At 51.7% G+C, this 24160-nt stretch overlaps 4 protein-coding genes across 5 annotated transcripts; all 4 read right to left on the bottom strand.

Moving 5' to 3' along the window:
• Positions 1–1384: 1384 nt before the first annotated feature.
• On the bottom strand, positions 1385–1648 carry KRP23_765 (uncharacterized protein; the record flags this gene model as incomplete). The annotated part of the gene is made up of 1 exon (XM_067892761.1): positions 1385–1648. One exon carries the CDS (start codon positions 1646–1648, stop codon positions 1385–1387), a length of 264 nt encoding a protein of 87 aa, XP_067751329.1.
• A 10007-nt stretch (positions 1649–11655) lies between these two features.
• KRP23_764 (uncharacterized protein) lies at positions 11656–12657 on the bottom strand (the record flags this gene model as incomplete). The annotated part of the gene is made up of 1 exon (XM_067892750.1): positions 11656–12657. One exon carries the CDS (start codon positions 12655–12657, stop codon positions 11656–11658), a length of 1002 nt encoding a protein of 333 aa, XP_067751328.1.
• A 3847-nt stretch (positions 12658–16504) lies between these two features.
• Positions 16505–18278, bottom strand: KRP23_763 (IQ and ubiquitin-like domain-containing protein; the record flags this gene model as incomplete). Its single annotated transcript, XM_067892738.1, has 3 exons — positions 16505–17473; positions 17535–17656; positions 17735–18278. 3 exons carry the CDS (start codon positions 18276–18278, stop codon positions 16505–16507), a joined length of 1635 nt encoding a protein of 544 aa, XP_067751327.1.
• Positions 18279–18458: 180 nt separating this feature from the next.
• KRP23_762 (Ubiquitin carboxyl-terminal hydrolase 36) lies at positions 18459–20705 on the bottom strand (the record flags this gene model as incomplete). 2 transcript variants are annotated; one of them, XM_067892726.1, is made up of 2 exons in its annotated part: positions 19564–19606; positions 19672–20705. In XM_067892726.1, 2 exons carry the CDS (start codon positions 20703–20705, stop codon positions 19564–19566), a joined length of 1077 nt encoding a protein of 358 aa, XP_067751325.1. The 2 variants fall into 2 exon arrangements, with proteins under 2 accessions (XP_067751326.1, XP_067751325.1); XM_067892727.1 differs by having other exon boundaries at positions 18459–20705.
• Positions 20706–24160: the final 3455 nt, after the last annotated feature.

Here is a 24160-nt window from a genome sequence, read left to right as displayed (position 1 = left end):
TATCTTGTAGGACTTCGCTGAAATCCTTTTGCGCACTGGGAGGGTCTCGGGGTACCCCCCCCCCCCCCCCCTCCTCTCCTTAATTCAGTGGTGCCATCGGATTTACTTCAACTTGACCTTTTGTCCGGAAGATCTGTCCCATTCTATGACCTGACTCTACCTCAAATCTGTTGCAAATGTTATTATCATATATGACAGGATAATCATGCAGGCAAATATCCGTGAATTTGGCTGCTGGATATGGCAGTATTGCTATTGATGTATTTAAAACCCTTTGTATTACAAATATTAGCGAATCAAATAATTATATTTTATTTAACCGACTTCCTTAGCTTATTACCGGTACGGTCACCAATGTATATGGTACCGAGTACAGATTTGGACGGAAAGATGTGACGCGCTAGGTTTTTCTATTGTATCGAGACCGAAGCGGACTCAAAAGAACGACACTTGGAGCCAAAACTAATATTTAACCAATCGGAACCCGAGGACTAAATTATATCCAAGCATAACAAAATTGACTTTGGCGCCAATAAAATGTCGCTCTGGGGCTCAACCGGCTCGACACCACCTTTTTAATAAGGTGACGAGGGTTCAATTCCCACGACTGCAGCAAAGTTAAACACCCGAGTGGTGACCTTGGTGCCGGGGTTTCAAGGCAGTAGGTGCACCTACTGACGTCCCCCGCCCTATCTGGTCAGTCTATTAGAGTCCAGCCTTACTTCATGCCTTCTTTATGCTACTCTCACTGACCGCATCCCATGCAGCAACGACGCGCTCTACCAAGCGCTTCCGCTTCTCGTGTGCTGGTAGGCGCTGTAGCTTCAGCAGACGTTCGCGAAGGGGCACCCGGTTGCTCTCTCTAACCGCTGACAGCTCATAGGACAGCGTGATGGCGCGCAACTTCTGCTTAAACGGGCCCATGACCCCCACGTCTAGAGGTTGGAGCACCGAGGTGGTGTTCTTGGGCAGGGGTGCCACCTCCGTACCCCAGGTAGCAAATGCGTCCTGCGCCTCGGTCGAGACGTGACACTTCAAGTTGTCCACGTAGATCGCAAGCGGCCCAGGCTGGGCATCACACACAAAGCCACCCCAGACATTTTCAATGAATATGTCCCGCCACACCCGCGAATCCATCCAAGCATTCGTCTGCACAGTCGCCATAACTCGGTTGGAATGGCCCTGGACTTCCTCCTCCACCCGTTCTCCTGGCTGCCCTTTAAAGATGATGGGCGGGCGAAGCTTTTGTCCTGTAGCCGATACGATTAGCAGCACGCTTGCCCTCTCCGATCGCACCTGTCCTTTGATCTTGACTCCTTTCTTGGCGCCACGCTCGCTAATAATGCGAGTGGGGCTACACTGCGGTCTCGTCGGTGTTGAAAATTCACGATCGTGCGTACGTAGCGCTGACCTTGCTTCCTACCTCGCTAGCGAATTTGCGCTGCTCTTCTTCAAGGTCTAGCGTTGAGAGCACAGACTTCGTAGGGCGCCGAAACGAGAACGCACGCTGGTAGACAATCCGCCGCATCATGCGGCCTAAGCTCTCCTCCTTGTTCTTTGCCAAGTACACCGATGTGACCTCGCTGTACTCCTCCTTTACGAACACCAGAACATGGGATGTCTTCAGCGGAAAGTCGTCGCGTCTCATTTCCTTAATCCACTGTACGAGCTCATCGCAGTGCGGGAATAGACTCTTTCAGCCTTGCCCGCCGACGCTGCACTTAGATCGCTTCTTATTATTGCATGCCTCTCTGATGATAGTTTCCCGACCCCTCCATGCGTGCACAGCAGTCCGTGACTTGATACCGTGAAGCCTCGCGGCTTCGGTGACGCTGACGCCAGTATTGATATCTTCTAGCACCTTGAGTTTCAGAGCGTTGGAATAGGCATTTCTGCGGTCCCTAACTACCTCTTCAACAGCAGTGCTTGCTGTGTCACCTTCATCATCCTCCAAGTTGCTGCACAGGTTGTCCTCGTCGGCCACACCCCAAGCTCGCAAGCGAGCAGTTGCTGCGTCCTCCGGACACTGCATTTCCAACACCAATTTTGAGTGGCGAAGGTGCGTTCACATAGGGATGATCTTATTGGTCGAAATGAGTGTATGGTGCGGCGGATGTAAAACCTCATCTGTCATTGTTTTGTGTCCGTCACATCTTTCCGTCCAAATCTGTACCACCGATAAAATGCGTGTACACAATTGCCGTAGTTTTACTCATAAAGTACGATATTTTAATGGTGCATCATTGTACCATGCATGTAGCTGTCTATCTGTTCCGGCTCAAGCATGTACAAGTATTGACCTTGCCTTCTCCTTTTCGGATCATTCCAACGCCGTTTGTCGCGCGCAGCTCATGATGTTGCCAAATGAATGACGATTAGATTTGGTAATATAACCGTTATATTACTGGCCGTTATAAGCTGAAAAACAAATAATGAGATGTGATTGGCTGGCCACTATAAGCAGGCGACCGTAATTAGCCAAGGAAGTCGATAGACTGATCATATAAATCAAAGCAATATGCTTGGTTTTGCAATAATATTGGTAAAACTACGTAATATGATAATATTATGCCGCGGAGTGCGGGCTAAAACCAAGCATTTATGCATGTTTTATTTTATTTTTACTATGGAAATTTTAATTTCCACAGTCAAATTATACTTGGCATTTGTTGTCTTAAAAGACAACAAATGCCAAGTATAATTTGACTGCAATAAGGTTAAGCACTGCGCAAAGACCTGGCTGGTTGCGGGGCTCCGCTCGGCTTGTTGAAATGTACACCCAAACCAAACCAAACCTGGCCCCATTCAAGCCAAACCTAAATTATTACCGAGCAAACCAGGTTTGAATCCGTTTCATGGTTTGAACCCGTTTCAGGTGTAGCTCTAAACCAGTTTGAATACGGGTACATTTGGTTCACAATTATCAGAGGTCGTTGAATGGAAGGAGTGAAGTGAGGGAGCTTGGGGAAGACCAGGTAAATTGAGTTGTGATTGAGATATTAAAGTGTCGGGATGCAGTGGAGTCTGGCCTCCATTCAAAGCACTGATAGGATACATTACGTAGAGAACACACATGTAGAACTAGGTAATATCATCTCAAGCTCTACAAGAGGTTTATGTGAAGTACACGGAATATGGGATAGTACCTCGCATATCCCCAACAGCCTCTCTTGCGAGGGATGGTACATACACCGTTTTTGTCTTTCCGTTGAGGGGTTACTTATTGCAAAGAGTAGAAGATAGACAATAGTGGTGGCTTAGAGCGGATGACCGCGCCACCGTCTCAACAAGGTGAAACGCTGCCTTTTTCGTTTCTCGAGGGCACATTGACCCTGGACACAGCATTTTTGTATGCAATTTTGATCCTTTAGTGTAACATTCTATTTGGTACATTGTTAACGGTTATTGTAAGAATGTTCCTGCAGTATATTTGCGATTGTGTTGCTCTTTTTAGCTGTTGTTTTCATGGGATATAGCTTCTTATGAGATGAGTCGTCTAGGTCTACTGCAACGCACCACCTTGCTTGCTTCGCATGTAGCTTTTTGCTAAGGGTTCCAGTAGCTCATTCAGCTATTTGTCCTGCCTATCAACAGTGAGTATTTTATTTTTGTTGTTTTTTCGATACATGAAGAGATCGAGACAGCCTCTTGTACCGCATACGTTCACTGAGGTCTCTGTACGGCCCCGTAGCCTAACTAGGATTCAGGCATTCGTGCCTGTTTTCCGAAAAAGCCCTCAGTGTGTGTGGTCAAGTGTGCTGTATTGATTGAATCATTTTGTGATTATTCTGCCATGTAATATGTTACTAACTTATCAATACATGATTTGCAGATGACTCGCGCTCTTCGTACTCCGGTCGTCTGCCAGAACCAGGAGGCCCTGCCCGATCGATCCTCGTTTTGCGGCATGTTCTCGGTGAACAACGCCTTGCAGAAGCGAGACTTCTTGACCAGGATTGCGATGAAGCGAATTCTCAAGCAGCTCAAGGCCGAGCGACCCAAGGAGGACCATGGTAGCGAGCGGGACGGCGCTTACACCACCCATGCTATGCACCAAGCTTTGCAGAAGCATGGAAAACAGCTGGTGTTCATGAACAAGAGATTCAAGTGCAAGAGCGACAAGCTTATCAAGAAGGTCATCAGGTGCAAGAAGCCTGCACTCCTCATTATTGGGCGGCGCCCTGGTCAGCAGCAGGGTTCTTGGCATTGTATTGCCAGAGCCACTGTAGGTAAGAAAAACCTCTTTATTGAGTCCGACAGCTACATGTATTTTCCTAATACTGTAGAGAAGCTTAGTTCATACTTTGAGTACGTTGATGGCGTGTACGCTATAGAGAATATTGAGCAGTAGGGAGTACCCAGTAACTGGTACAATATATTGTCTTTCACTTGATTTGTTCGTTTAATCATTATCAATTATTGCAATCATTGTTGTGTGTTTACCATGAAAGGATGAGTGGTTGCACATAGTTATTGCACCAATTATTGTGGTAGGATTAATTCCTTTTTACAAAGGTCATTACGCAAGCGTAGAAAAGTCGGCTTTGCGAGTGACTTGGTGAATATATCTGCCACCATTTCCTTTGTGTTACAGTATTTTATCTCGAATTCTTTTCGCTCTACCTTTTCTTGTACGAAGCAGTAGCGAATATGTATATGTTTGCTTCTACCATGAAGTTCTGGGTTATATGAGAGTTTAATACAGCTCTGGTTGTCCTCGTAGAGAGTGATGGCATGTGGGCTACTGTGGTTTAGCTCTATCAGTAGGAGTTTTAAGAAGATGACTTCCTGCATGCAGTGGCATAGTGCAATGTATTCTGCTTCTGTTGTGGATAGCACGACTGTGTGGTGTTTTCTAGACTGCCATGAGATTGGACTGCCACACATGTAGGTAATATATCCTCCTACAGATCGACGTGTGTCGGCGCAGTTAGCATAGTCTGCATCTGCAAAGGCTGCGAGGTAGTGCTTTGTGTTATATTGCTGTAGGTTTTCTTTTCCTCCTAGGGTAATGCCGAGGTTACGTGTACCATTTAGGTATCTAAGGCCTCTCTTAACCGCATTCCAGTGTTGTTTCCCTGGATTAGCCAGAAATTGACTGACCTCTCGTAGAAAATAGGCTAGGTCTGGTCTCGTTCCCATCATCAGGTACATGAAGCTACCGACTGCCTCTCTGTACGGGATCGCCTTCATCTCATCGTGTTCCAAAGGAGTTTGTGGGCACATATCTAGAGAGAGTTTGATACTCAGATCAGTGGGTGTTTCCACTGGATATGAGTTTAGATGGGAGAAGCGGTCCAGGACTTTGGTAGCGTATTTTTCTTGGTGTATGAAGATGGAGCGATTTTTTCGATCGCGTACAATGGACCACCCTAAGAGGTATTGGGCTTCGCCCAGATCGGACATTTTGAAGCGCTGTTTCAGTGCGTCCTTGATATATGTGACAATGTCGACTGTAGGTGCAATGATGAGAAGGTCATCGACGTAGACAAGAATGTAACATGTTTTTCCGTCAATTTCACCGACAAAGACGCATTGGTCTTTTGTAAGTTTGCGAAACTTCATCGTAGCTAAGTAGTCACACAGTGTCAAGTACCAGACTCGAGGGGCTTGTTTGAGTCCATATAGACTCTTCATCAGTTTGCAGACGAGGTGTTCTTTACCTCGGCAAAAGAATCCTTCAGGTTGTTCCATGTATATTTCCTCATCTAGATGCCCATTTAAGAATGCGGTTTTGACGTCCATCTGATGGATTTCCATATTCAATAAAGCAGCGATGGTAAGTATCAGTCGTAGGACTTCCATGCGGATGACAGGGGAGAAAATCTCATCATAGTCAATTCCATATCTTTGGAGGAAACCCTTAATAACTAGGCGAGCTTTGTAGCGATCTATTGTGCCGTCGCCTTTGTATTTGACGACAAATACCCACCTGCATTGCAATGCACGCCTGCCATTGGGCAACTTGGTCAGTATCCACGTTTTATTGTCCATGAGAGACTTGTACTCAGATCGTGCGGCTATTTTCCAGTGAGGAGCTTCTGGCAGCTGCATGGCTGCCTTGTAGGTCTTTGGCTCCGATATATGCCTGATAGCAAGTAGTGTGTGGAGGGCGTTGCGACTTGTTTCGCGTTCCTCTAGATCGAGGGTACCATTGAGCAAGGTTGTTACTGGATCAGTACATCTGCATTCTAAGAGAGATTTTGCTTTCTTAGGTGCTGGTTCTGTATCTTCAGCAGCAAGTGCATTAGCATTGCGTTTTCGCATTGCTGACAGTGAGGGCAATTGAATGGGTGCTGGTACTGTAGTGCCTGTTTTAGGGCTAAGTATGTCTGTTGATTTCTGTAGATCGAGAAAATCCAGCGTGGGGAATTCATGTTCGCGGAAGGTAACATCACGACTGTAAATGATGCGATTCTCTGTCGTATCTAAGAGCCTGTAGCCCTTCTTGTTGGATGGAATTCCGAGATACATGCATTTTCTAGCCCGTTTTTCGAGTTTGTTGCGGTATAGTTCTGGGACGTGAGCGTATGCCGTGCAGCCAAAAACCTTAATGTAGTGTGCTGATGGTTTCTTTTTGAACCATTTTTCATGGGGAGTAACGTTGTTTGTGACCGAGCTCGGGGTCATGTTGAGGAGATCAGCGACGTGGGTGATGCATTCGCCCCAAAGGAGTTGATCAAGATCTCCGTCAATTAGAAAAGCTCGCGTTCTTTCAAGGAGTGTGCGCATACGCCTCTCTGCCACGCCATTCTGTTGTGGTGTGTACGCATTAGTGAACTGTGCGTGGGTGTTATATTTTTCGAAGATAATTCTGCCGAGTTTTTCATATTCACGAGCGTTGTCACTTTGGAGGTTCCGGATTTCTTCATCGTGCATATTAGCATCGTATGCTAAGTGACCCACATCAGCGCGAAACATGTTCTGTGCTTTCTTTCTGAAGTCCTCGTAGCAGCCATAAAGGTCTGACTTGCGCCTGATAACGTAGATAAACATATAGCGCGAGTAGTCATCAATAAAGGTCAAGAAATATTGACATCCTGATAGTGTTGGCACAGGAAGGGGTCCAGCCATATCTGTGTGAACCTTTTCAAGAGGGAATTTTGCCCTTTCAACAGTACGTTTATTGAATGGGTTACGATGTGCTTTAGCGTATGTGCATGAGGAGCAAAAGTAGTCTTTGCTTGAGTCGAATTTCGACATCCCCATGTCTGTGACAACGTCTGCTTTAGCCAGATCCTGCATAATGCGAAAGTTAGGATGGCCCATTCGTTTGTGCCAGAGTAAAATATTATCGGACGTACCAGATTTGGCCACATGGGCTACGTGGTCGGTGTTCACCGGGCGAGCTTCGAATTGGTAGAGGCGAGTGCCATTGCCAGTCTTGGCTTCGAACTTGGTTCCACGGTCGTAGAACAGGACGCATTTCTTGGCGTTCGGGAAATTGATCTTGTAGTCCGTTTCGACAGCTTGACGAACTGAGAGCAAGTTAAACTTGAGGTCAGGTGCGTACAGCACGTTGATCAGGGTAATGACTCTGTCTCTTCCCTTCGTATCTTTGATGGATAGCTTCACGTCACCTGTTCCTGCAATGGGAATCTGGTGATTGCCCCCCACCGTGATGGACTTACCCGCGGTCGGTTTTAGGGTCACAAACCATTCTCTGTTGGACGTGACGTGGCGAGTGCAGCCGGAATCGATCGTCCATGATGGATCATGGTGTCCGACATGAGCAGTGAGACTCACTTCCACAGTTTTGGGGGAACAATCGAGCGTTGTAATAGCAATTATGCCATACTCGTTGTTGTCCGATCCATGGGCGTCTTGGTTGCGTCGGCCGTGAAATTCGTTTTGCTTGCCTTGGTTGTTGCGGCTGTGATTTCCACGGCGATCTTGGCGTTTTCCATTAGGAGCGCGATTGTTGTTTCCACGACCATGATAGTTTGTCCACGAGTTGTTGCCACGGTTTCCCTTGTAGTTGCCCTTGTAAGGATGATGGCTTTGCGTGCCTTGTGGTGCCTTGAGCTTAAAGTTGGCAGGCAGAACCGTACCAGCCTTGATTTGGCCATCACGTAGGTGGCGCTGCAGGATGTAGCAGTCGACCGTGTCGTGGTTGTCACGCTGGCAGTACGTGCACTTCAATGAAGCCACGAGAGCTGTCTCCATCTTGGCGGGGATTTGGAGATCCGCTGGCATCGGAATTGGTGCCGTGGCTCGAAGAGCTCTCTCAGCTCGTGTTTCCTTAGACTCTGGGGTTCCTTGTCTGAGGACGTAGCGATTGCGCGCTAGCTCATTCTGGACCTTGGTCTCGATGTGCCGTTTCAGGTCTTCGTACGGAATGAATTTCCGACTGCCTTTCCAGACTGCTAGTTCAGGCTTCCACTCCGTTGGGAGAGAGTGATACAGATAGAGCGATTTTTGCTCGTCGCTCAGCACACTGTTCGTGGCTTCCGCGGCTGCCTTCATGGATTCTTCCAAGTCGATGATGAAAGCCATGAGGTCGGATCCCTCCTCGTATTTGAGGGCCATCAGGTACGACTGGATGTAGTACGGGTCACCGTGGATGGCAGCACCTTCGTACTTGCTACAGAGCGTTTGAAAGATTTCGTACGCCGTAGTCTTGTCCTTCACCATGAGAACGTGTTGATCATCGATGGTTTTGATGAGGAAGGCTTTAGCCTTTGCTTCATCGAGCCGTAGTTTCCTCGAGCTCAGCTTCAGGCTCTTGGCCTTTAGCTTCTCAGCTCGCTTCAGATCATCACGCTTTTTAGCGGTGAATGACTGGATCAAGGGTGGTTGTACCTGCCCCATTTCCACGTCGCCGTCGTCTCCAGCGGTGGCAGCCTCCGAACTTGAGTCGGAAGAGGACTCACTCGATGAGGAGTCCTCCATGTCGGTGGCTTTGGGCGCCCCAACGGCATCTAGTGCGGCCTCAATGTCCCCCATGTCGGCCAGTGCCGGGTTGAGGTCTTCATCGGAGGAGAAGTCGTAGTCCTCGTCGCCCGCGTAGTCGGCTTCGGTGACGAAGCCGATCAGATTCTTGCCTTCAAGGGCGGCGGTCACTCGAGTCTTCCAGATGACGAAATTCCGCCCATTAAGGCGCGGGAAATCGCGGTCGTCTGCGCTTGAGTCAGTCGTTGGGCTCATAACCTATCAGAGGTCGTTGAATGGAAGGAGTGAAGTGAGGGAGCTTGGGGAAGACCAGGTAAATTGAGTTGTGATTGAGATATTAAAGTGTCGGGATGCAGTGGAGTCTGGCCTCCATTCAAAGCACTGATAGGATACATTACGTAGAGAACACACATGTAGAACTAGGTAATATCATCTCAAGCTCTACAAGAGGTTTATGTGAAGTACACGGAATATGGGATAGTACCTCGCATATCCCCAACAACAATGGAGCGATTCCCGCAGCTATTCTGGGATGCCTAAACATAGGTTTAGCTGGTGCGCACAGATTTAGAAAAGGGAGTGCCCACCCGCAGCACTTTGTTCCGCATCTATAGCAATATGAGTTACGAGGGCAACGACGAGAGCATTGTGCTCATTCTGATGCTTGCATCCACCGCCGAAGGCCAGAGAGAGAAGCGTGATCGCCAGCGCGGCCAACACTACCGCACGAGAGTCGACCTCCACCCTGAGCCACGATATGGAACGGCATGGGAGGCGATGTACGGCGCTGGAAATGACAGAGCGTTTATCACCACAACCGGATTTGATGTTAGCTGTTTCCACTACTTGCTTTCGCACTATGAACTCAGGTAGGGTGCAAACAGTCAACGGCATGAGTTGGCACCTCCATTTTCACCTAACGCCGGAGGAGTGTGGGATGCTGTCGAGTGGCTGTCCTCTGCATTGCTCAAAGCTCTTTCGTCGTCAACGTCGTTCTCCATAGACACCATTTCTTCGATCCGGCGCTGGATTTGATGGGCCACACGGACATTTTCAGGGCACCTTGGATCCCCAGTTGGCTTCTTGACGTTGAGCAACGCTTGAAATGTCTTCTTGAGCGACACCAGTTCGCGCTCTGCGCAGTTGGTTTCGACCGCATAGTCTTCGTAGCTGTGCCGCACTGACTCCCATTCATTCGCACCCGTCGACAGAACGTCACTAATGAATTCCAGGAGGACGTCCACATCCTGGGGACTGTCATTCTCGACACCTGCGACCCTCCCGCGCCTTATCATGATGCTTGTGGTTGGTGATAACAGCTCAAAGGCTTGAATAGGTTCGTCTACGCGCTTCCAAGTTGAGAATTACCAGCTCCTGCTCGCTCCGCTGCTGTCGCCCGGCCTCTGTGTCCACCTCCGCATCCGTGGTGGGCAGTCTGGAGTCTTGAGCTTGACGCGGGACAGACCTAAAGAGTGTGGCTTGTTAGTTAAAGTTTTTAATATTGACAAGTAGAGCGCTTAAAAGAGGTCATTTTATTCATGTTCGCAGGTTTATTCTGCCAAAACCCAGATCCATGATCTGAAAGAGGCCCCCCCCCCCCCCCCCCCCCCCCCCCCTCTTTCAGATTTTGAGTCTGAACCGCTGCCTTTAATCACTTGAAGAATAAAATGGGTTTTCTATGTATGGAGTAGGGCAAATCTTGGATTCAAATGGCTGCGGGAATCGCTCCATTGGAGCGTAATTTACAAGCAAACCAATTTCTTGAATTTACCGAGGTATGCTCAGGATGAACATTACATTTATGCTTAGTGGAGATAGAAACCGCGGTTGTCCTTTTAGGAGGAAGCGGTGTATCTGTACAGACGTCCCTTTCAACAAACGTAGGGGCCGCTGAAGCGATTTCAGAGAGATTAGAGATGGTGCACGCAGATACAGGCTCAAATATGTCTACATGTATTTGGCAACCGAATACAGAGTATGGAAGTACACTGTACGATGTGGACGTCTGTACATGCATGGCATCCATCGCCGCAGTTCACAGAAATCCATTGGCAAGGCGACAACGACCAGGTTGCAATGCTGCGACGGCTGGCTGCTGCCACAAATTTGAAGGCGCGCCGAAGCTTCCACTTTCTCGGCAACGGCACCAAGCAGACTGCTCGCTAGGCTCCTACATGTATCTGCTTGTCCTAGCCACAGTAAACCAAGCGCATGCCTCTCCTTCCCCGGTGTATCCACATCGGCGATGAGTTGTGCGTGCTGTTCTCACTTTCAGCAGCTCCGAGGCGTCGAATTGATAGGAATAAAGCCAAGCAAAGGTAGGCTCTGCCTGCCACTGCCAGTTGCGTGACACCTGATAAGCGGCGTCTTCATCGTCTGCTCGGGGCTGGCGCATCACGGTGTTGAGTCGTCGAGGCCAAGCCGGGCCGGATTCGTGTGGAGCTCTGAGCGCGGAGGAGCACGCACGCGGTCACACCTTCAAGCCTTGAGGGCGATTGTTGGTCTGCTCCACCGTCACCTTCGCGCCAGCAACGCGTGAACGTACAGCACCTTGCTCTAGGACGTTAGATACATGACACCTCTGCATTGAAGCTTACTCTTACTCGCATAACTACTAACACACTCAGCACGCACTCACTGGCACTCGAGCTCGACCCAGTGCCGGCTCTCACAACGGTCCACCTTGACACTGCGCCAGTCCGTCAACAGGCCGGGCAAACGCCGCCTCTGTAGTGTACACATGGCGGTCGCCCTGCACCGCAACTACAACTCGAGCTTGGGCTGCTCTACGTCGTCTGTGACCGACTCCTCTGCGGACGTCTCGGCGTCTTCCGACGGCTGTTGCTTGGACTGCTTCTCCACTGGGATCAAGCTGAACTCGACGTTCGTGGGCTTGCCACTATCGTCCATGACAACAGCCGCGACCAAGTTCACAGCCACCGCTTTGCCCGCCACCATCGTCTTCACCAGTGCGCTCGTGGACTGCTTGGTGTCACGCACCTTGTCCATGATGCTCTCCAGCGTGTCCTGGTCCGCACACAAAAAGGGCCGCAGCGTCTTGTGCTTCTTGAGCGCCGGCTCTGCCTGCCCCGTGTGCCTCACAAAGGCTGCGTTGAACGTGACCGTCTGCAGGTTCATGTCCACGACCACACGGGGCGTCGTGGTCTTCTGGAAGACGCCGCGCGCGACTTTGTCGGCGGTGGCCGACACCTGCTGCGCCTGCGTGCGGAAAGCCTCGGCCTGCTTCTCGGCGCGCTCGGCCTTCTGCTTGGCGATGAGCAGGTTGCTGCGCAGCATTTCGATGTAGTGGGCCGCGTTGTCCAGGATCGACTGCTTGTTCTTCTTGGTCTGCACGCCGGCCTCGTCCAGCACGTCCTTGAGCTGGTTGATGCGGTCGTTGAGCTTGAACATGCGCTTCTTCTCCTTGAGGTTCAGGTCCTCGCGCGACCGCTTGGCACCGCTGCGTGCGCTCGAGGGCGTCACGACGGAACCGTTCGCGTACTCAAAGTCGCTGGACACGTGCAGCATCTGCGGCGGCGGCGCGTAGTAGTGCGCACCGTTGGCCATGATCAGCGGCTCGTGTGGCGCGTGTTGCGGCGTCATGCCGTGCTGCGGCGTGCCCTGGTGCACCATGTGCGCGTAGTCCACGGGCGGCTGCATGAAGATCTTGGGTCGCTCGCCGCTCTGTTGCAGGTGCTGCGGCTCGTAGCCCATGGCGTTGGCGGGGGAGGCGACGTAGCCGTAGTCCGAGGCGGGTGCGAGCATAATGAGGCGGAGGAATTGGCGGCGGCTTTGGGGATGCAGTGCGCGATGGGGAGATTTGCGCTGAGAGTCTCGACGCGGCGACGGATTCGCTTGATGGAGTGGCGGCCAAATGGGAAATGGGAATGCAGAGGCCGGCAGATGGCGCTCCGGACGATCCGCCGCGATACCTACTGAACTGAACTTCTGAAGGGAGTTGCACTGGCCAGTTCGAAGAGCCCAGTTTCTACCGTTACAGAGATCAGGCGCGGGTTCGTCCAGAGCCCTACCCCTGCCCTTTCGGGAAGCTGACGGTGGCGCAATGTGAACACTATTGCGGCCCGACTGGAGATCGCGTTTTGTGTCCATTGATGCACGTTGATATTTTCCAGCAGCGGCACGGCTGCTGGACGAACACCGATAACCTCGTTGCCGCCAGCGGTTGCAGAGAATCCGTGAAAAGTTTTCACTCAATAGTAACCGTCCCTCGACCATCATTCATTCGGCTGCTAGCGGCATTTTGTTGGCAATCCAGGCGCCGTCTCAGGCGAAAAGGAATAACGTGCCGCGAGTAAGTGCAGCGGCTGCTGGATTGAATTCGAGTGGGCAAGGGCGACGATGCAGGCGCGTGGATAGCCCCTGACTCGAATGCTTCCAATTTAGAATGCACGCTTGCTGTCCGACGACAACATTTATTCACCAATCGATTGCGGTGGGGTTTGCTGGTCGCAGCTTTTGTCGCTTCTTGTTAAAAAGCTTAGCTTCGATGGGGAGGCCGCAATGTATCATGTTACATGTACCTGTAACTGGACATTTGTATTTGTGCTTAGCTTCATCGACTTTTTACAGGACCAGGGACGTCGAAAGTAGAAGTATCAAACGAGAGGCGATAGCCCAAGCTACTCTCTGGCCTTTGGAAAAGATACGGCTCAGTCACAGGCGAAAAGTCGAAAAATGCCTTGATGGTTAGACAAAAGTGAAAAAAAAGGAAGCGCAATCATCGGCAACGCTCGTTTCCGATTCGCGGTTTACACCCTTTGCCTCCAGTGTAAGTATTACCCGCCAGTTATTCAGCCGAAACTAGTAAAAGATATATTACCAGTTCCATGACTTAACTTTTACCGCGCATTCGTACAGTGCCGCGGCGTTTTCAAGAAGCCATTGCAAGACCATCAACCCTGGATATCTCCAAATTGGCTCCTAATTGAAAGTTTCTGCCTTCGAAAACAAAACAAAAATGCGGTGGAAATCGGCCACTGAATAGCACTTGTTGGTACACCCTTCCAAGCGATAGCAGCGTAGCCACTTCACCCCACCTTCAGATGAACATTGATAGCCACTCCATAGGCAGGGCTCCCGATTCTGGCATTTTTATTTATGAGGAGGGCTCTGCAGACATAAATAATGGCAAGAGCAATCTGAAGTCGAGACATAAATTATGTCATCTTGCTGCAGCGAACAGCAAATAATGGCACGTCAGTGGAGAGTGCATTGCACCCTCAAAAACATGAAATTCTTACCTTGGAGAGGTATGCAAGCAGCTACTTTGCTTAGAAGTTCTAATAACACCATGATTTGACGGCTTGAGCAACTTCATTAAGACGAAGGCCAAGCTCTATAAATTATGCATCGGTGCCTCCACAATAAATAATGCTATGGTCTTCAAATCTGGCAGAAATAAATATATTATGATTTCATAAGAAATTATGTAAAAGACCATGCCATAATCGGGAGCCCTATGGACCATAGGTGGCCGTTGCTGGTAGTTTCGTTCATAGCCGCTGTTGTGCATCCTCCCGACGTGACAGTACCCTTCAGCACCAGTTCACTCGTCATACCCAGCCCCTTCTCGTAAGCTTAAAAAGTACTTTAGAACTTCGAGCTTGCCGTCTTGTGCGGCGTAGATGTATCAAAGACACTGGATAACGCGCAAGCTGCTGCTTGTTGAAGAAGCCCGTATTCGAACAGGTGAGTGATTTAGCACCTCTACTATTCTTTAAATAATACGCGTATTATAATAATAAGCATCCCGTAAAAATGCCATCATGTGGAATTGTAGCAGTATCTCGATCACGACCGCAATTGCTTTCGCGTTACCTCCCGATCAACGCTGTAGCTGTGGTGGTGTGCATCACAGCTCTCATGCAACCACTGCACTACATATACTTCTAGATAATGTGACTCGACGGCTTTATCAAGCAAGCACGAGACCCCCCCCCCCCCAAAGGAAAAGTGTTTTAGGCGAAACCACTCCACCACATTCTAATGCTCGTGTCTCTTGGCACAGCATAGTTCTGCCACTCCGACAGTATATCCTGACAAGGATCGATCACGCGGGGTAAGCCTTCATCCCCACTGTCTAGTAGTCTACCAGTGATAGACAGTGACGAGATTCGGTATAGATAAAAATAAAATCACTATTTTAATATTAAAATAAACCAATAAGGTAAACTAAACCCGCGTTTACCCAGCTCAATGATGATATTCAGCAAGCTGGGTTGCCCACGAGTTGGTGGGAGATCCAATGGAGGGTTATTAAAATGCTGCTGCCTATGGTCATTTGCACGTTACCAGTGGGCTCATGAGAAAGAGGGGTCGTGAACGTTGGCTATGCATACATCGACGATGCTCAAATTGGTCGTATTATAGTAAAAAAAAATAAAGCTTCATGCTGGCGATCAAGACAATTTTGTTTATTGTCGCCTCGGGATCTCTTACGTTAACACTGTAGCTCGATGCTCGCCATGTATAAAGCCGCGAGGCTTGGTTGACGTTAAGATGGTACAACGGCTCCACAGGAACCGGACAGAAGGATACAGTTTCGAAGCCATGCATCTCGCTGTTCACGCGAAACGAAAAAGTTGCCACTCATCAACGATGTTGTAATAGTACAGGATACTGCAATAAACAGCCATGAAGATGTGATGTTGTTGATACCGCAGCGGCAGCACGCGGTCGATTCCATGTACCTGTCGTGCAGCTCTAGGGAAACTATTCATACGAAGAGGGGTGTTGTTGATGCTATTAATCGCAGTCAAGGACCACCTGAAGGTAGTGAAATGACATCTAGTTCCCAGAGTATTGATCGTTTCATGGGAGAATATGTCAAGAATCGAAATTTTGGGGTGCTCGAGCGCTGCTGCGCGACACATTTCAAGGCAGAGCCGCTATCGATTGCATTTTTGTGGCTGGCTTCGTCTGAATTTCTGGCAGAAAATCGGTCGGAATGTCGCTTTGAGCGACTGACTGTAAATTGTTCAGAATTCCCACTGGAAGTTGGCGGCAGAATCAGATCGTCGCTACTGTCGGCGTTGAAGTTGTGCAGCCACGCACAGTCACCTATTGCTGCAGCTATGTTTAATCGGTATTGAACGCACTCTGGGCGAGGCACAGCACAACCTTTTGGGTTGATTGTCAGGGCTCCAACTAGCTCAGTCTTACCCCTCTACACTCCAGCTATTGTGATGATATCTCGATAACCATTCTAGAATTTCCAGCTGATCACCAGAACCGTCACCTTAGTCCTGCTATAATTTTATACGAGCCGCCGCACCGTATGGATATCACCCCGCGCTGCTGTGTGGTCGGAAACATCGTTAATTTAATTGCCCAACGGTGAATAATGTCGGTGATTCATGCGCTGCCAGCGCTCGAAGGCTAATTAATCGCTGGTATGCACCTGACAATGTTACCGATTCTGACAGATTGTTGATAAATTCGTCGATAGCTTGTCGTCTCCGATCGCGGCGCGACACATGAGCACTTTGCACCAAAGCAAGCAAACTCACGACTGGAAACGACAGTGAATGCGCCAATAGCTCTTACACACACGATTAAAATCATCGAAAGAGAGAAAATGACACGTTTATGATTAAGCTCGTGCGTGCTTGAGCGCGGCAGCCTCCGGATTGAACTCCGGGGTCTCGATAAACTGTAGAAAGAGATTCGTTAAGCGCTTGCGTAGACCTTCCAGACTCTTTTCCTTGCGCCCACGGCTCAGCATGTCAGCTTCGCGGTCGATGAGCTCCACGAGCTCTCGTGTGAGGGGGCAATCGAACTCTTGGACGGTCCATTTAACGTGCAGTAGCATGTCTAGGCGCTCGTCCACTGAGCTCAGTGGCGTCCTCAGTCCATGGTACAGGTCCATGAGTTCCTTCGCACGCACGGTAAACGGCGTATGAACCTCCTTGATGTCTCCGTCACTCATCTGCCACTGCTTCGGACGTCCCATGAACTGTAGCATGGCTTCAATGCGCTGTTTGCGGTTTGCTTCTGTTGCTGTTAACTTTAGGCGGTCGATTGTCTGGAGCAGTTTGGTCTCTTTGGCCAGGATAGCGTCAAGCGCTCGCTGCCTCTCACTCGGATCCAGCTCTCTTTGCTCGCGCACCTTGCGGCATTCCACTAGTCGCCACTTGTCCAGCTCATTGTAGAGCACCTCGAAGTCGCTCACCGTGTTCGGATGCATACGACGGTTTACTTCACGGCGCTGGCGGCTAATATCGTCCGCCTCGTTCTCCTGGGCTTCGATCTCTGCCAGTTTACTCGCGCGACGACGCTGCTCTCGAATGTTGTACACAAACAGTCGAGCGCGAAATCCACGCCACAAGCGCTGCATCAGTAGCACCGAGTCTTCACGCAGACTGTCTAGCTGGTACGAGTCGAAGTACGGTCGCGCAGTTACATGCCGGTCGAACGATTCATCCAGCTTGACGTCGCGCCGAGACATTTGCGTGCCAGATTCTCGATGGGTCTGCAAGGATCGAGTCACCAGCAACTGTGTTTGTGTCTCGCGATGGAAGCGTGGGGGGCCCATGTTGCGACGAGCTCTGGATAAAATCGTCTGCAAAACACTCATGTCAGCCACAACTGTAAGGAATTTACCACAAACCAACAGCAGGTACCTGTGTCGATGCGTGGTGGAAGTGCTGCTGCGTTTTACGGTGCTTGAAGCCTCCTAGGAATGGTTTGTGGCCGGAGAACTTCTCCACCTCCACGGTTATTGTGCTCGTGCTCTCGGTCTCCTCTGCAGAGATCACGGTATGATAAGGAGCGCAACGTCAGCTTCAGCCTAGCAGTGTAGTACACAAACGCGTCACCTCACCATTGTAGACCTGCACCTGAATGCGATTTGGCATGACATAGTCGCTCGTGGTCGGAGGCCTTGCAACGTACGCTTCGAGTGTGCACTCTGCGCCGCTGGTAGGCAACCCGTACGCCGAAAGCGCCAAGTCGTCCTCCTTTAGCTCGGCGTCCCGAGGTCCACGAAGATCCGGGAAACTCACGAGCTCTGCGTTTAACTGGAGGTCGGTGCAGAGCATTTCTCGCAGCATTCCGAGCGTCGTCTCCGCAGTGACCGTCACGCGATGCCTCACGTTGTCGGGCTGCAGAACCACCAGCAAAGAGAACTCGCTGCCTTCGAGTTGCTCCGATGATGCTCGAAGGAACTCGGCCATTGCCATTTCCGAGGCGAACGATGGCTCCCCGGAGTCGTCTGCAGCTCCATTTCCAGGTGTCTTGTCGTCCACCTCTGGCGTTGCAGGGTCTTCCGCCTCATCGGAGGTGACGGGTTCCTCCAAGGACATCTCAAGTGCGTCCTGCTGCTGCTCGTCGCCAGCTACGGCCTGCTGCTCGTCATCATAATCCATTCGGCGCAAGATTTTCAGCAGCTCGGAGAGCACCCCTTGAAAGAATGGAGTCGTTTCGCGAAAAGAGACGACGAGTCCTTTCATGTGGAATGCATTGTGATAGGGAAGTAATGTGCATGAATCGGAGGTCCTTTAATCCTCTCGCTGTATCTCTAGTGGGTGGAGCTACTACTGCCCGCTCTAGGCCGTGCGCTGCCGCTTGGCTTCTCTTTTCTTGTGCATGAGGGTCTTTTGGAAGACGTTCTTGCGGCCTTGGTTCGGGACGAACTCCTTGCGCTTTTTCACCTTCTTCACCTTGCCCACATCGAGCGTCTCGTCCCAATAGTCCTGACGACCGGCGTTGCGGTGCTTCCACTCCTCCTGCTTGAGGGTGTTCAGCACTCGGTCGTGCTTGGCAGCCAGCGCACTGTCAGCTGCCTCGTGCGACGCCGCATCGCTAGTCGTTTCGGAGGACTCGACGTCTGTCTCGCCCGTCCATTTGTCCACCTCGCGGCCAAACAGAGCCGCATTGCGCACGCCAACATTCTTGAGATGCCGCGGGTCAAACGGCATTCTCGTGGCCGAAGATTTCGCTACTGGGGCGGTGATGGCAGCAGTAGCTTCATCCGTTTTTGCTTCCACATTGGTCTCTGCAGCTTCCACCGGTAATTCCTCCACGGATCGCGTCATCACAAGATGCGGACATGACTTGGACGAAGTCGGTCGGAATTTGTGCAACCGACCCATGCGACCACCGAAACTCGGCGTCAATGCGCGCTTCAATCGATGACGCGCTACAACCGGCAGTCCGTTCGCTGAGAACGAAGACGGTTTGGCCGTGACCTTGAAAGTCACAATACTCCTATGCTTGTTCGCAGCCTTTTCGGACTTAGCCGGAACCACGACCAACGACTCATCCCCATTGTTTCCGGTCACCGTCGTCTTTAAACTCGCAAGGAACCCGTTCATATCCAGGTCCTTCGTCTTGGTCAGCAGCGGTTTTGCAGCCAGTTTCTCGGTCTCCTCCTTTTCTTTTTGTTTGCCAACCTCCACGACCTCCTTCGCCTTGGCCTTCACTTCTTCCTCCTCTTTGGCTTTCGGCTTCGGACGTTCCGACGGGGGCAACACCCGCGAGTAGAAAAGCATGTACGCCTTCTGCTGCAACACCGTCTCGAGACCGACCCACCGAACAGTGTCGTCGTTCATCTCGTACCATTGGCCGGACGAGCCCTTGACGAACGCGTAATAATGGCCGCAATCCGTTGAAAAGCCAGCGTGCACCAGAACAGCATGCAACTCGTACTTACTACGTCCGCGACGACGGTCCTCGCAGGTTTTGCTCATCCCCACTGCAATGTCCAGCGACCTGGGGAACTCGATATGGCGCTTGATTTTGCCGAACATGAGGTCGAACCTCTTTAACTGAATCATCAGCACGTTCGGGCATTCCGCAATTGTGAGCCCCTTCTCCGCACGACTGGGTTTGCCGCAACTCGAACATTTCCACGCATTGCGGTCGTCCAGCTTCTCGGTGGCCGTGAAGTGGCGCAACGCTCCTTTGACGCTGGTGACGCCGTGCGCAATTTCCAGCGACAAGTCCAAAAAGTCGTCGAACCGTTCGGAAACGTGTCCGCATTTCGCGCATTTGAGCGAGTTCTTCAACTTGCCGCCGAACATGCGGTGCACGAACGTCGTGGACGCGGCCGAGTGCGTTTCGTTCTTAATGCGCGCTTTCCGCAAACACGAGCGCTGCATCGAGTCCAGGAGCAGGCGGAAAAACTCGTGCGAATCTTCTTGCCGTCCGATGCGGAAACTCTTGGAGATGTGGCGCACATTCATCACCAGCTCTTTCGGTTGCACCACCCGCACCGAGTTGTTGCCGTGCGCGGACTGCAACAGTCGCGACATTGCACGCACCGCGCAAAACCCGCCGGTGTTTGACCCGCTAAACCCATTTGTCTTGTTCAACTTGGCGTTGCTGTTGCCCCCGTTGAAGGACGCGAAGACCTCCTTGTCCAGTAGAAATTGCGCAAAGCAGGGAGTGTACGTCAGACACTGCAGCACCGAGTTGAGGTAGCACGTGTTGCCCAGATTCGCGAACCCCGGGCCGATTTTCTTGGACCGCTGCCATGTGAGCACGCGTTCCACGGATTCCGCCGCTGTGAGCTCCTTGGCTTCTTTCTTCTTGGGTTTCTCCGCCTTTTCGTCTAATCGGCCGATCACGCGCACGTTGCGCGCGCGCACGAAGTCGATGCGGCGCTCGTTGACCAGCGCCACCGCCGATTTACACTGCGCCTTGAACGGGAGCGCGCCATTGGCTGAATTGGAGGCGTCGCTTGGCGCCTGGACGCTGGCAGGCTTCGAGGCCATCGCGGCTTTGAAGACCGGAGACGGCAGGCGGGGAGCACTGGATGCCATGTCCGCAGCGCGAGGGGCCAAAGCCAGCATTTGCGGTTGGCAGCTCGGAGCCCGATGACTGGTGTCTGGAGCTCTTGTGCGCGAGTCGGTTTTTGAGTTAAAATAGGGAAAGGGGACCGGTAGGTACGAAAAATGGATGGACCAATGAACGCATAGGAGGTGAAGACGCTCGACAGTAGGATCACTTCAACTTGGAGTTTGGTTCAAAACGTGCATTGATTTTATTTACGCAACCATGAACACACTAGACAGCAACAATGCCGTAGCGCAGAGCAGCAAACACTTTACACGAAAGCTACCAGTCGTTTACTCCGAGCGAAGTTTGCGGTACCCCTTCTGGGCTGCAGCGCCCGTGCCACCAGTCCCGGTACCAGACGTCGTGGCGCTCGCACTCGCCTTGGCGCCGCCGTTCTGTGCTGTAGACGTGCCGCCGTTCCCGTTTGTTGTAGCGGTCCCACCGGTGCCAGTGCTAGCACCTCCGCCCACACCAGCAGTCCCGCCCACACCAGCGCTAACACCACCAGTTGCGTTGCCGCCAACGCTGGCCGTTCCGCCCACACCTCCGCCCACACCAGCACCAGCAGTTCCGCTCGCGCCTCCGCCCACACCCGCACCAGCGTTACCCGCCGCGGTACCACCGACACCAGCGGTGCCACTGACGCCACCTCCAAGTCCGGCAGAGCCTCCGATTCCAGCACCAGCAGCGCCACCAACACCGACCGCACCGCCCACTCCAGCGCCAGCGCCAGCATTCCCGCCAACACCTGCGGTGCCACCGACTCCAGCGCCAGCACCAACACCAACACTGGCTCCGCCGTTCCCGCTTACTCCAGCAGTGCCGCCGACTCCAGCACCGCCATAACCATTGCTGTATCCGTTGCCGTATCCGTTGCCGTATCCATTGCCGTATCCATTGCCGTAGCCACCCACGCCGAGTCCAACACCGCCAACGCCGACACCGACACCACGGCCGTACAGCCCAGCACCAGCACCAGCACCAGCACCAACACCAGCTCTGCCGTACAGTCCCGCACCACCGTGTAGCCCAGCGCCAAGGAGTCCGAAAGTCTGGGCGGCCTCCTCCTTGGCGTTTACTCCGTTCGAGAGGGCCGCGACGGCGAGACACAGGGCGGTGATTTTACTGCTGCTGAACATCGTTTACGTTGGTAGTGTGTGTGTGTGTGTGTGTGTGTGTGTGTGTGTGTGTGTGTGGTGGTTGTTGTTGCTCTTGTTCTTCGCTCTTGAACGAGGCTGTTCGAATGCGCTTGAGCTGTTGATGGTGAGCTCGAGTGAGGAGATTTGGAAATGAGCTTCTGTCAGCCAGCTAGTGCGACTCCCATCGAGTTGGACTACTCGAAATTTGGATCCTAGGCGGCAGTAGTGTTTGCTGCCAGTGGAGGCGGGATGATGACCAGGTCGTCGGCGAGTATGCGGAGAGCCAGATGGCACTAGCGTTTTCACCGTTCGACCACCACTCGCCCCATTGCGAGGCATCATCATATCGAGGCAGGTGCCGGGTCATTGTATATGGGGATATCGTATGCCGCATATGGACAAGCCTCAGCTGGCAAGATCATGACTGGTATCGGACAGATGGACAGACGCTGCCGGCACAGACGACGCTGGCCACGCACATCGAAGTCGCAGCCCGCACGCCAAGCTGTTCGAAAGCGAGCTGGTCGGTCGAGAAATTCGCCAGGGACTCGCTCGGCACTGCCAAGTTGCGCATTGCAGTGCATAATAAACTGGAGCCTGTCCGGTGCATGAGCGGTTTTGCACCGGGACAACTTCAACTTCGCTCATACAAAACCCAGTACAATTCGGATCGACCTAGACATTACTTCCCTGCATCATCAAGAAGAACTTCAACAAGAAGCTTGAACAGGAATCGACTTTCTTGTATCTACTAAACATCAATATTCTTCACGTACAACCAATATTCTTCACGTACAACCAATATTCTTCACGTACAACCAATATTCTTCACGTACAACCAATATTCTTCACGTACAATCAATATTCGTCATGCACAATCAATATTCGTCACGTATATCGTAACACGAAGACCACTGAGCCAAACGCGTCGTCACTAGCCGTATCGGAAAGCGTAATGGCCTTAAACATCGCATCTTCCGTTGTGAGTCACGCGCTCGTCCTTCGAGAAGCCAAGTTGGACGAGGCATCTTCGGAAACCGACGGTGCAGGAGAGTGGCGGTCTCCTCGGTCGTGGTGGTTTGTGCATCGCTGGTCTTCGGCACAGGCTGGATAACTCCATTGGAGTCGGTGACGCGCACAGTCCGGGAAGCGTCAGCCACCACCGAAGGGGACGGCGTTGAGGCTCCAACCATCGACACTCCACCCGACGTGGTTCCACTTGATGTGCTTGATGTGGTTCCAGTCAATATCTATTAGTCCGCCTTGCATCAGGTCCGCCCTTGCCGACGACATCAGCTCCCGCATCGACCCCATCATCAGAATCCCAAGAAAAAAATCTGCTTGTTGTAGGAACGGTTGTTGGACGAGCTTGTGTCGGATCAGTCCAGCAATGCAATGCAATGCACATCCACTTTATGATAGTGGCGAGTGAATTCCTGAAGATAATATCGTTCGACAAACTTGTTTTCGCAGCGCGTACGTGTTGCGGCTTCGGCTTCGACCAGCTCACATGCTGGTCAGCTGTGCGGTGTCCATATGAGCACCAACATGTTCCGATATGGTCGTACAGCGTGGCGAAATGCCATCCGATCGGCGCAAGCTAGTGCCCATCTGGGCCTCCGCATACTTGTTGAGAAGCTGGTCATCATCATCAACTCTGGCAAAGTCTCTCAACTTGGTGGCTGCCTCTTGTCGCTGGCATATTCCCTTTAACATTTGCCGCGCCTGCATCGGAGCAGTCGAGCTGGGGTCGCACTAGCTGGCTGACAGAAGCTCATTTCCAAATCTCCTCACTCGAGCTCACCATCAACAGCTCAAGCGCATTCGAACAGCCTCGTTCAAGAGCGAAGAACAAGAGCAACAACAACCACCACACACACACACACACACACACACACACACACACACACACACACACACACTACCAACGTAAACGATGTTCAGCAGCAGTAAAATCACCGCCCTGTGTCTCGCCGTCGCGGCCCTCTCGAACGGAGTAAACGCCAAGGAGGAGGCCGCCCAGACTTTCGGACTCCTTGGCGCTGGGCTACACGGTGGTGCGGGACTGTACGGCAGAGCTGGTGTTGGTGCTGGTGCTGGTGCTGGTGCTGGGCTGTACGGCCGTGGTGTCGGTGTCGGCGTTGGCGGTGTTGGACTCGGCGTGGGTGGCTACGGCAATGGATACGGCAATGGATACGGCAACGGATACGGCAACGGATACAGCAATGGTTATGGCGGTGCTGGAGTCGGCGGCACTGCTGGAGTAAGCGGGAACGGCGGAGCCAGTGTTGGTGTTGGTGCTGGCGCTGGAGTCGGTGGCACCGCAGGTG

Source organism: Phytophthora ramorum (assembly GCF_020800215.1).
Source record: "Phytophthora ramorum isolate Pr-102 chromosome Unknown Phyram_PR-102_s0001, whole genome shotgun sequence".
Lineage (NCBI taxonomy): Eukaryota > Oomycota > Peronosporomycetes > Peronosporales > Peronosporaceae > Phytophthora > Phytophthora ramorum.
The sequence above is the reverse complement of the archived record's forward strand: the minus strand, read 5'-3'. Positions and strand labels throughout refer to the sequence as shown.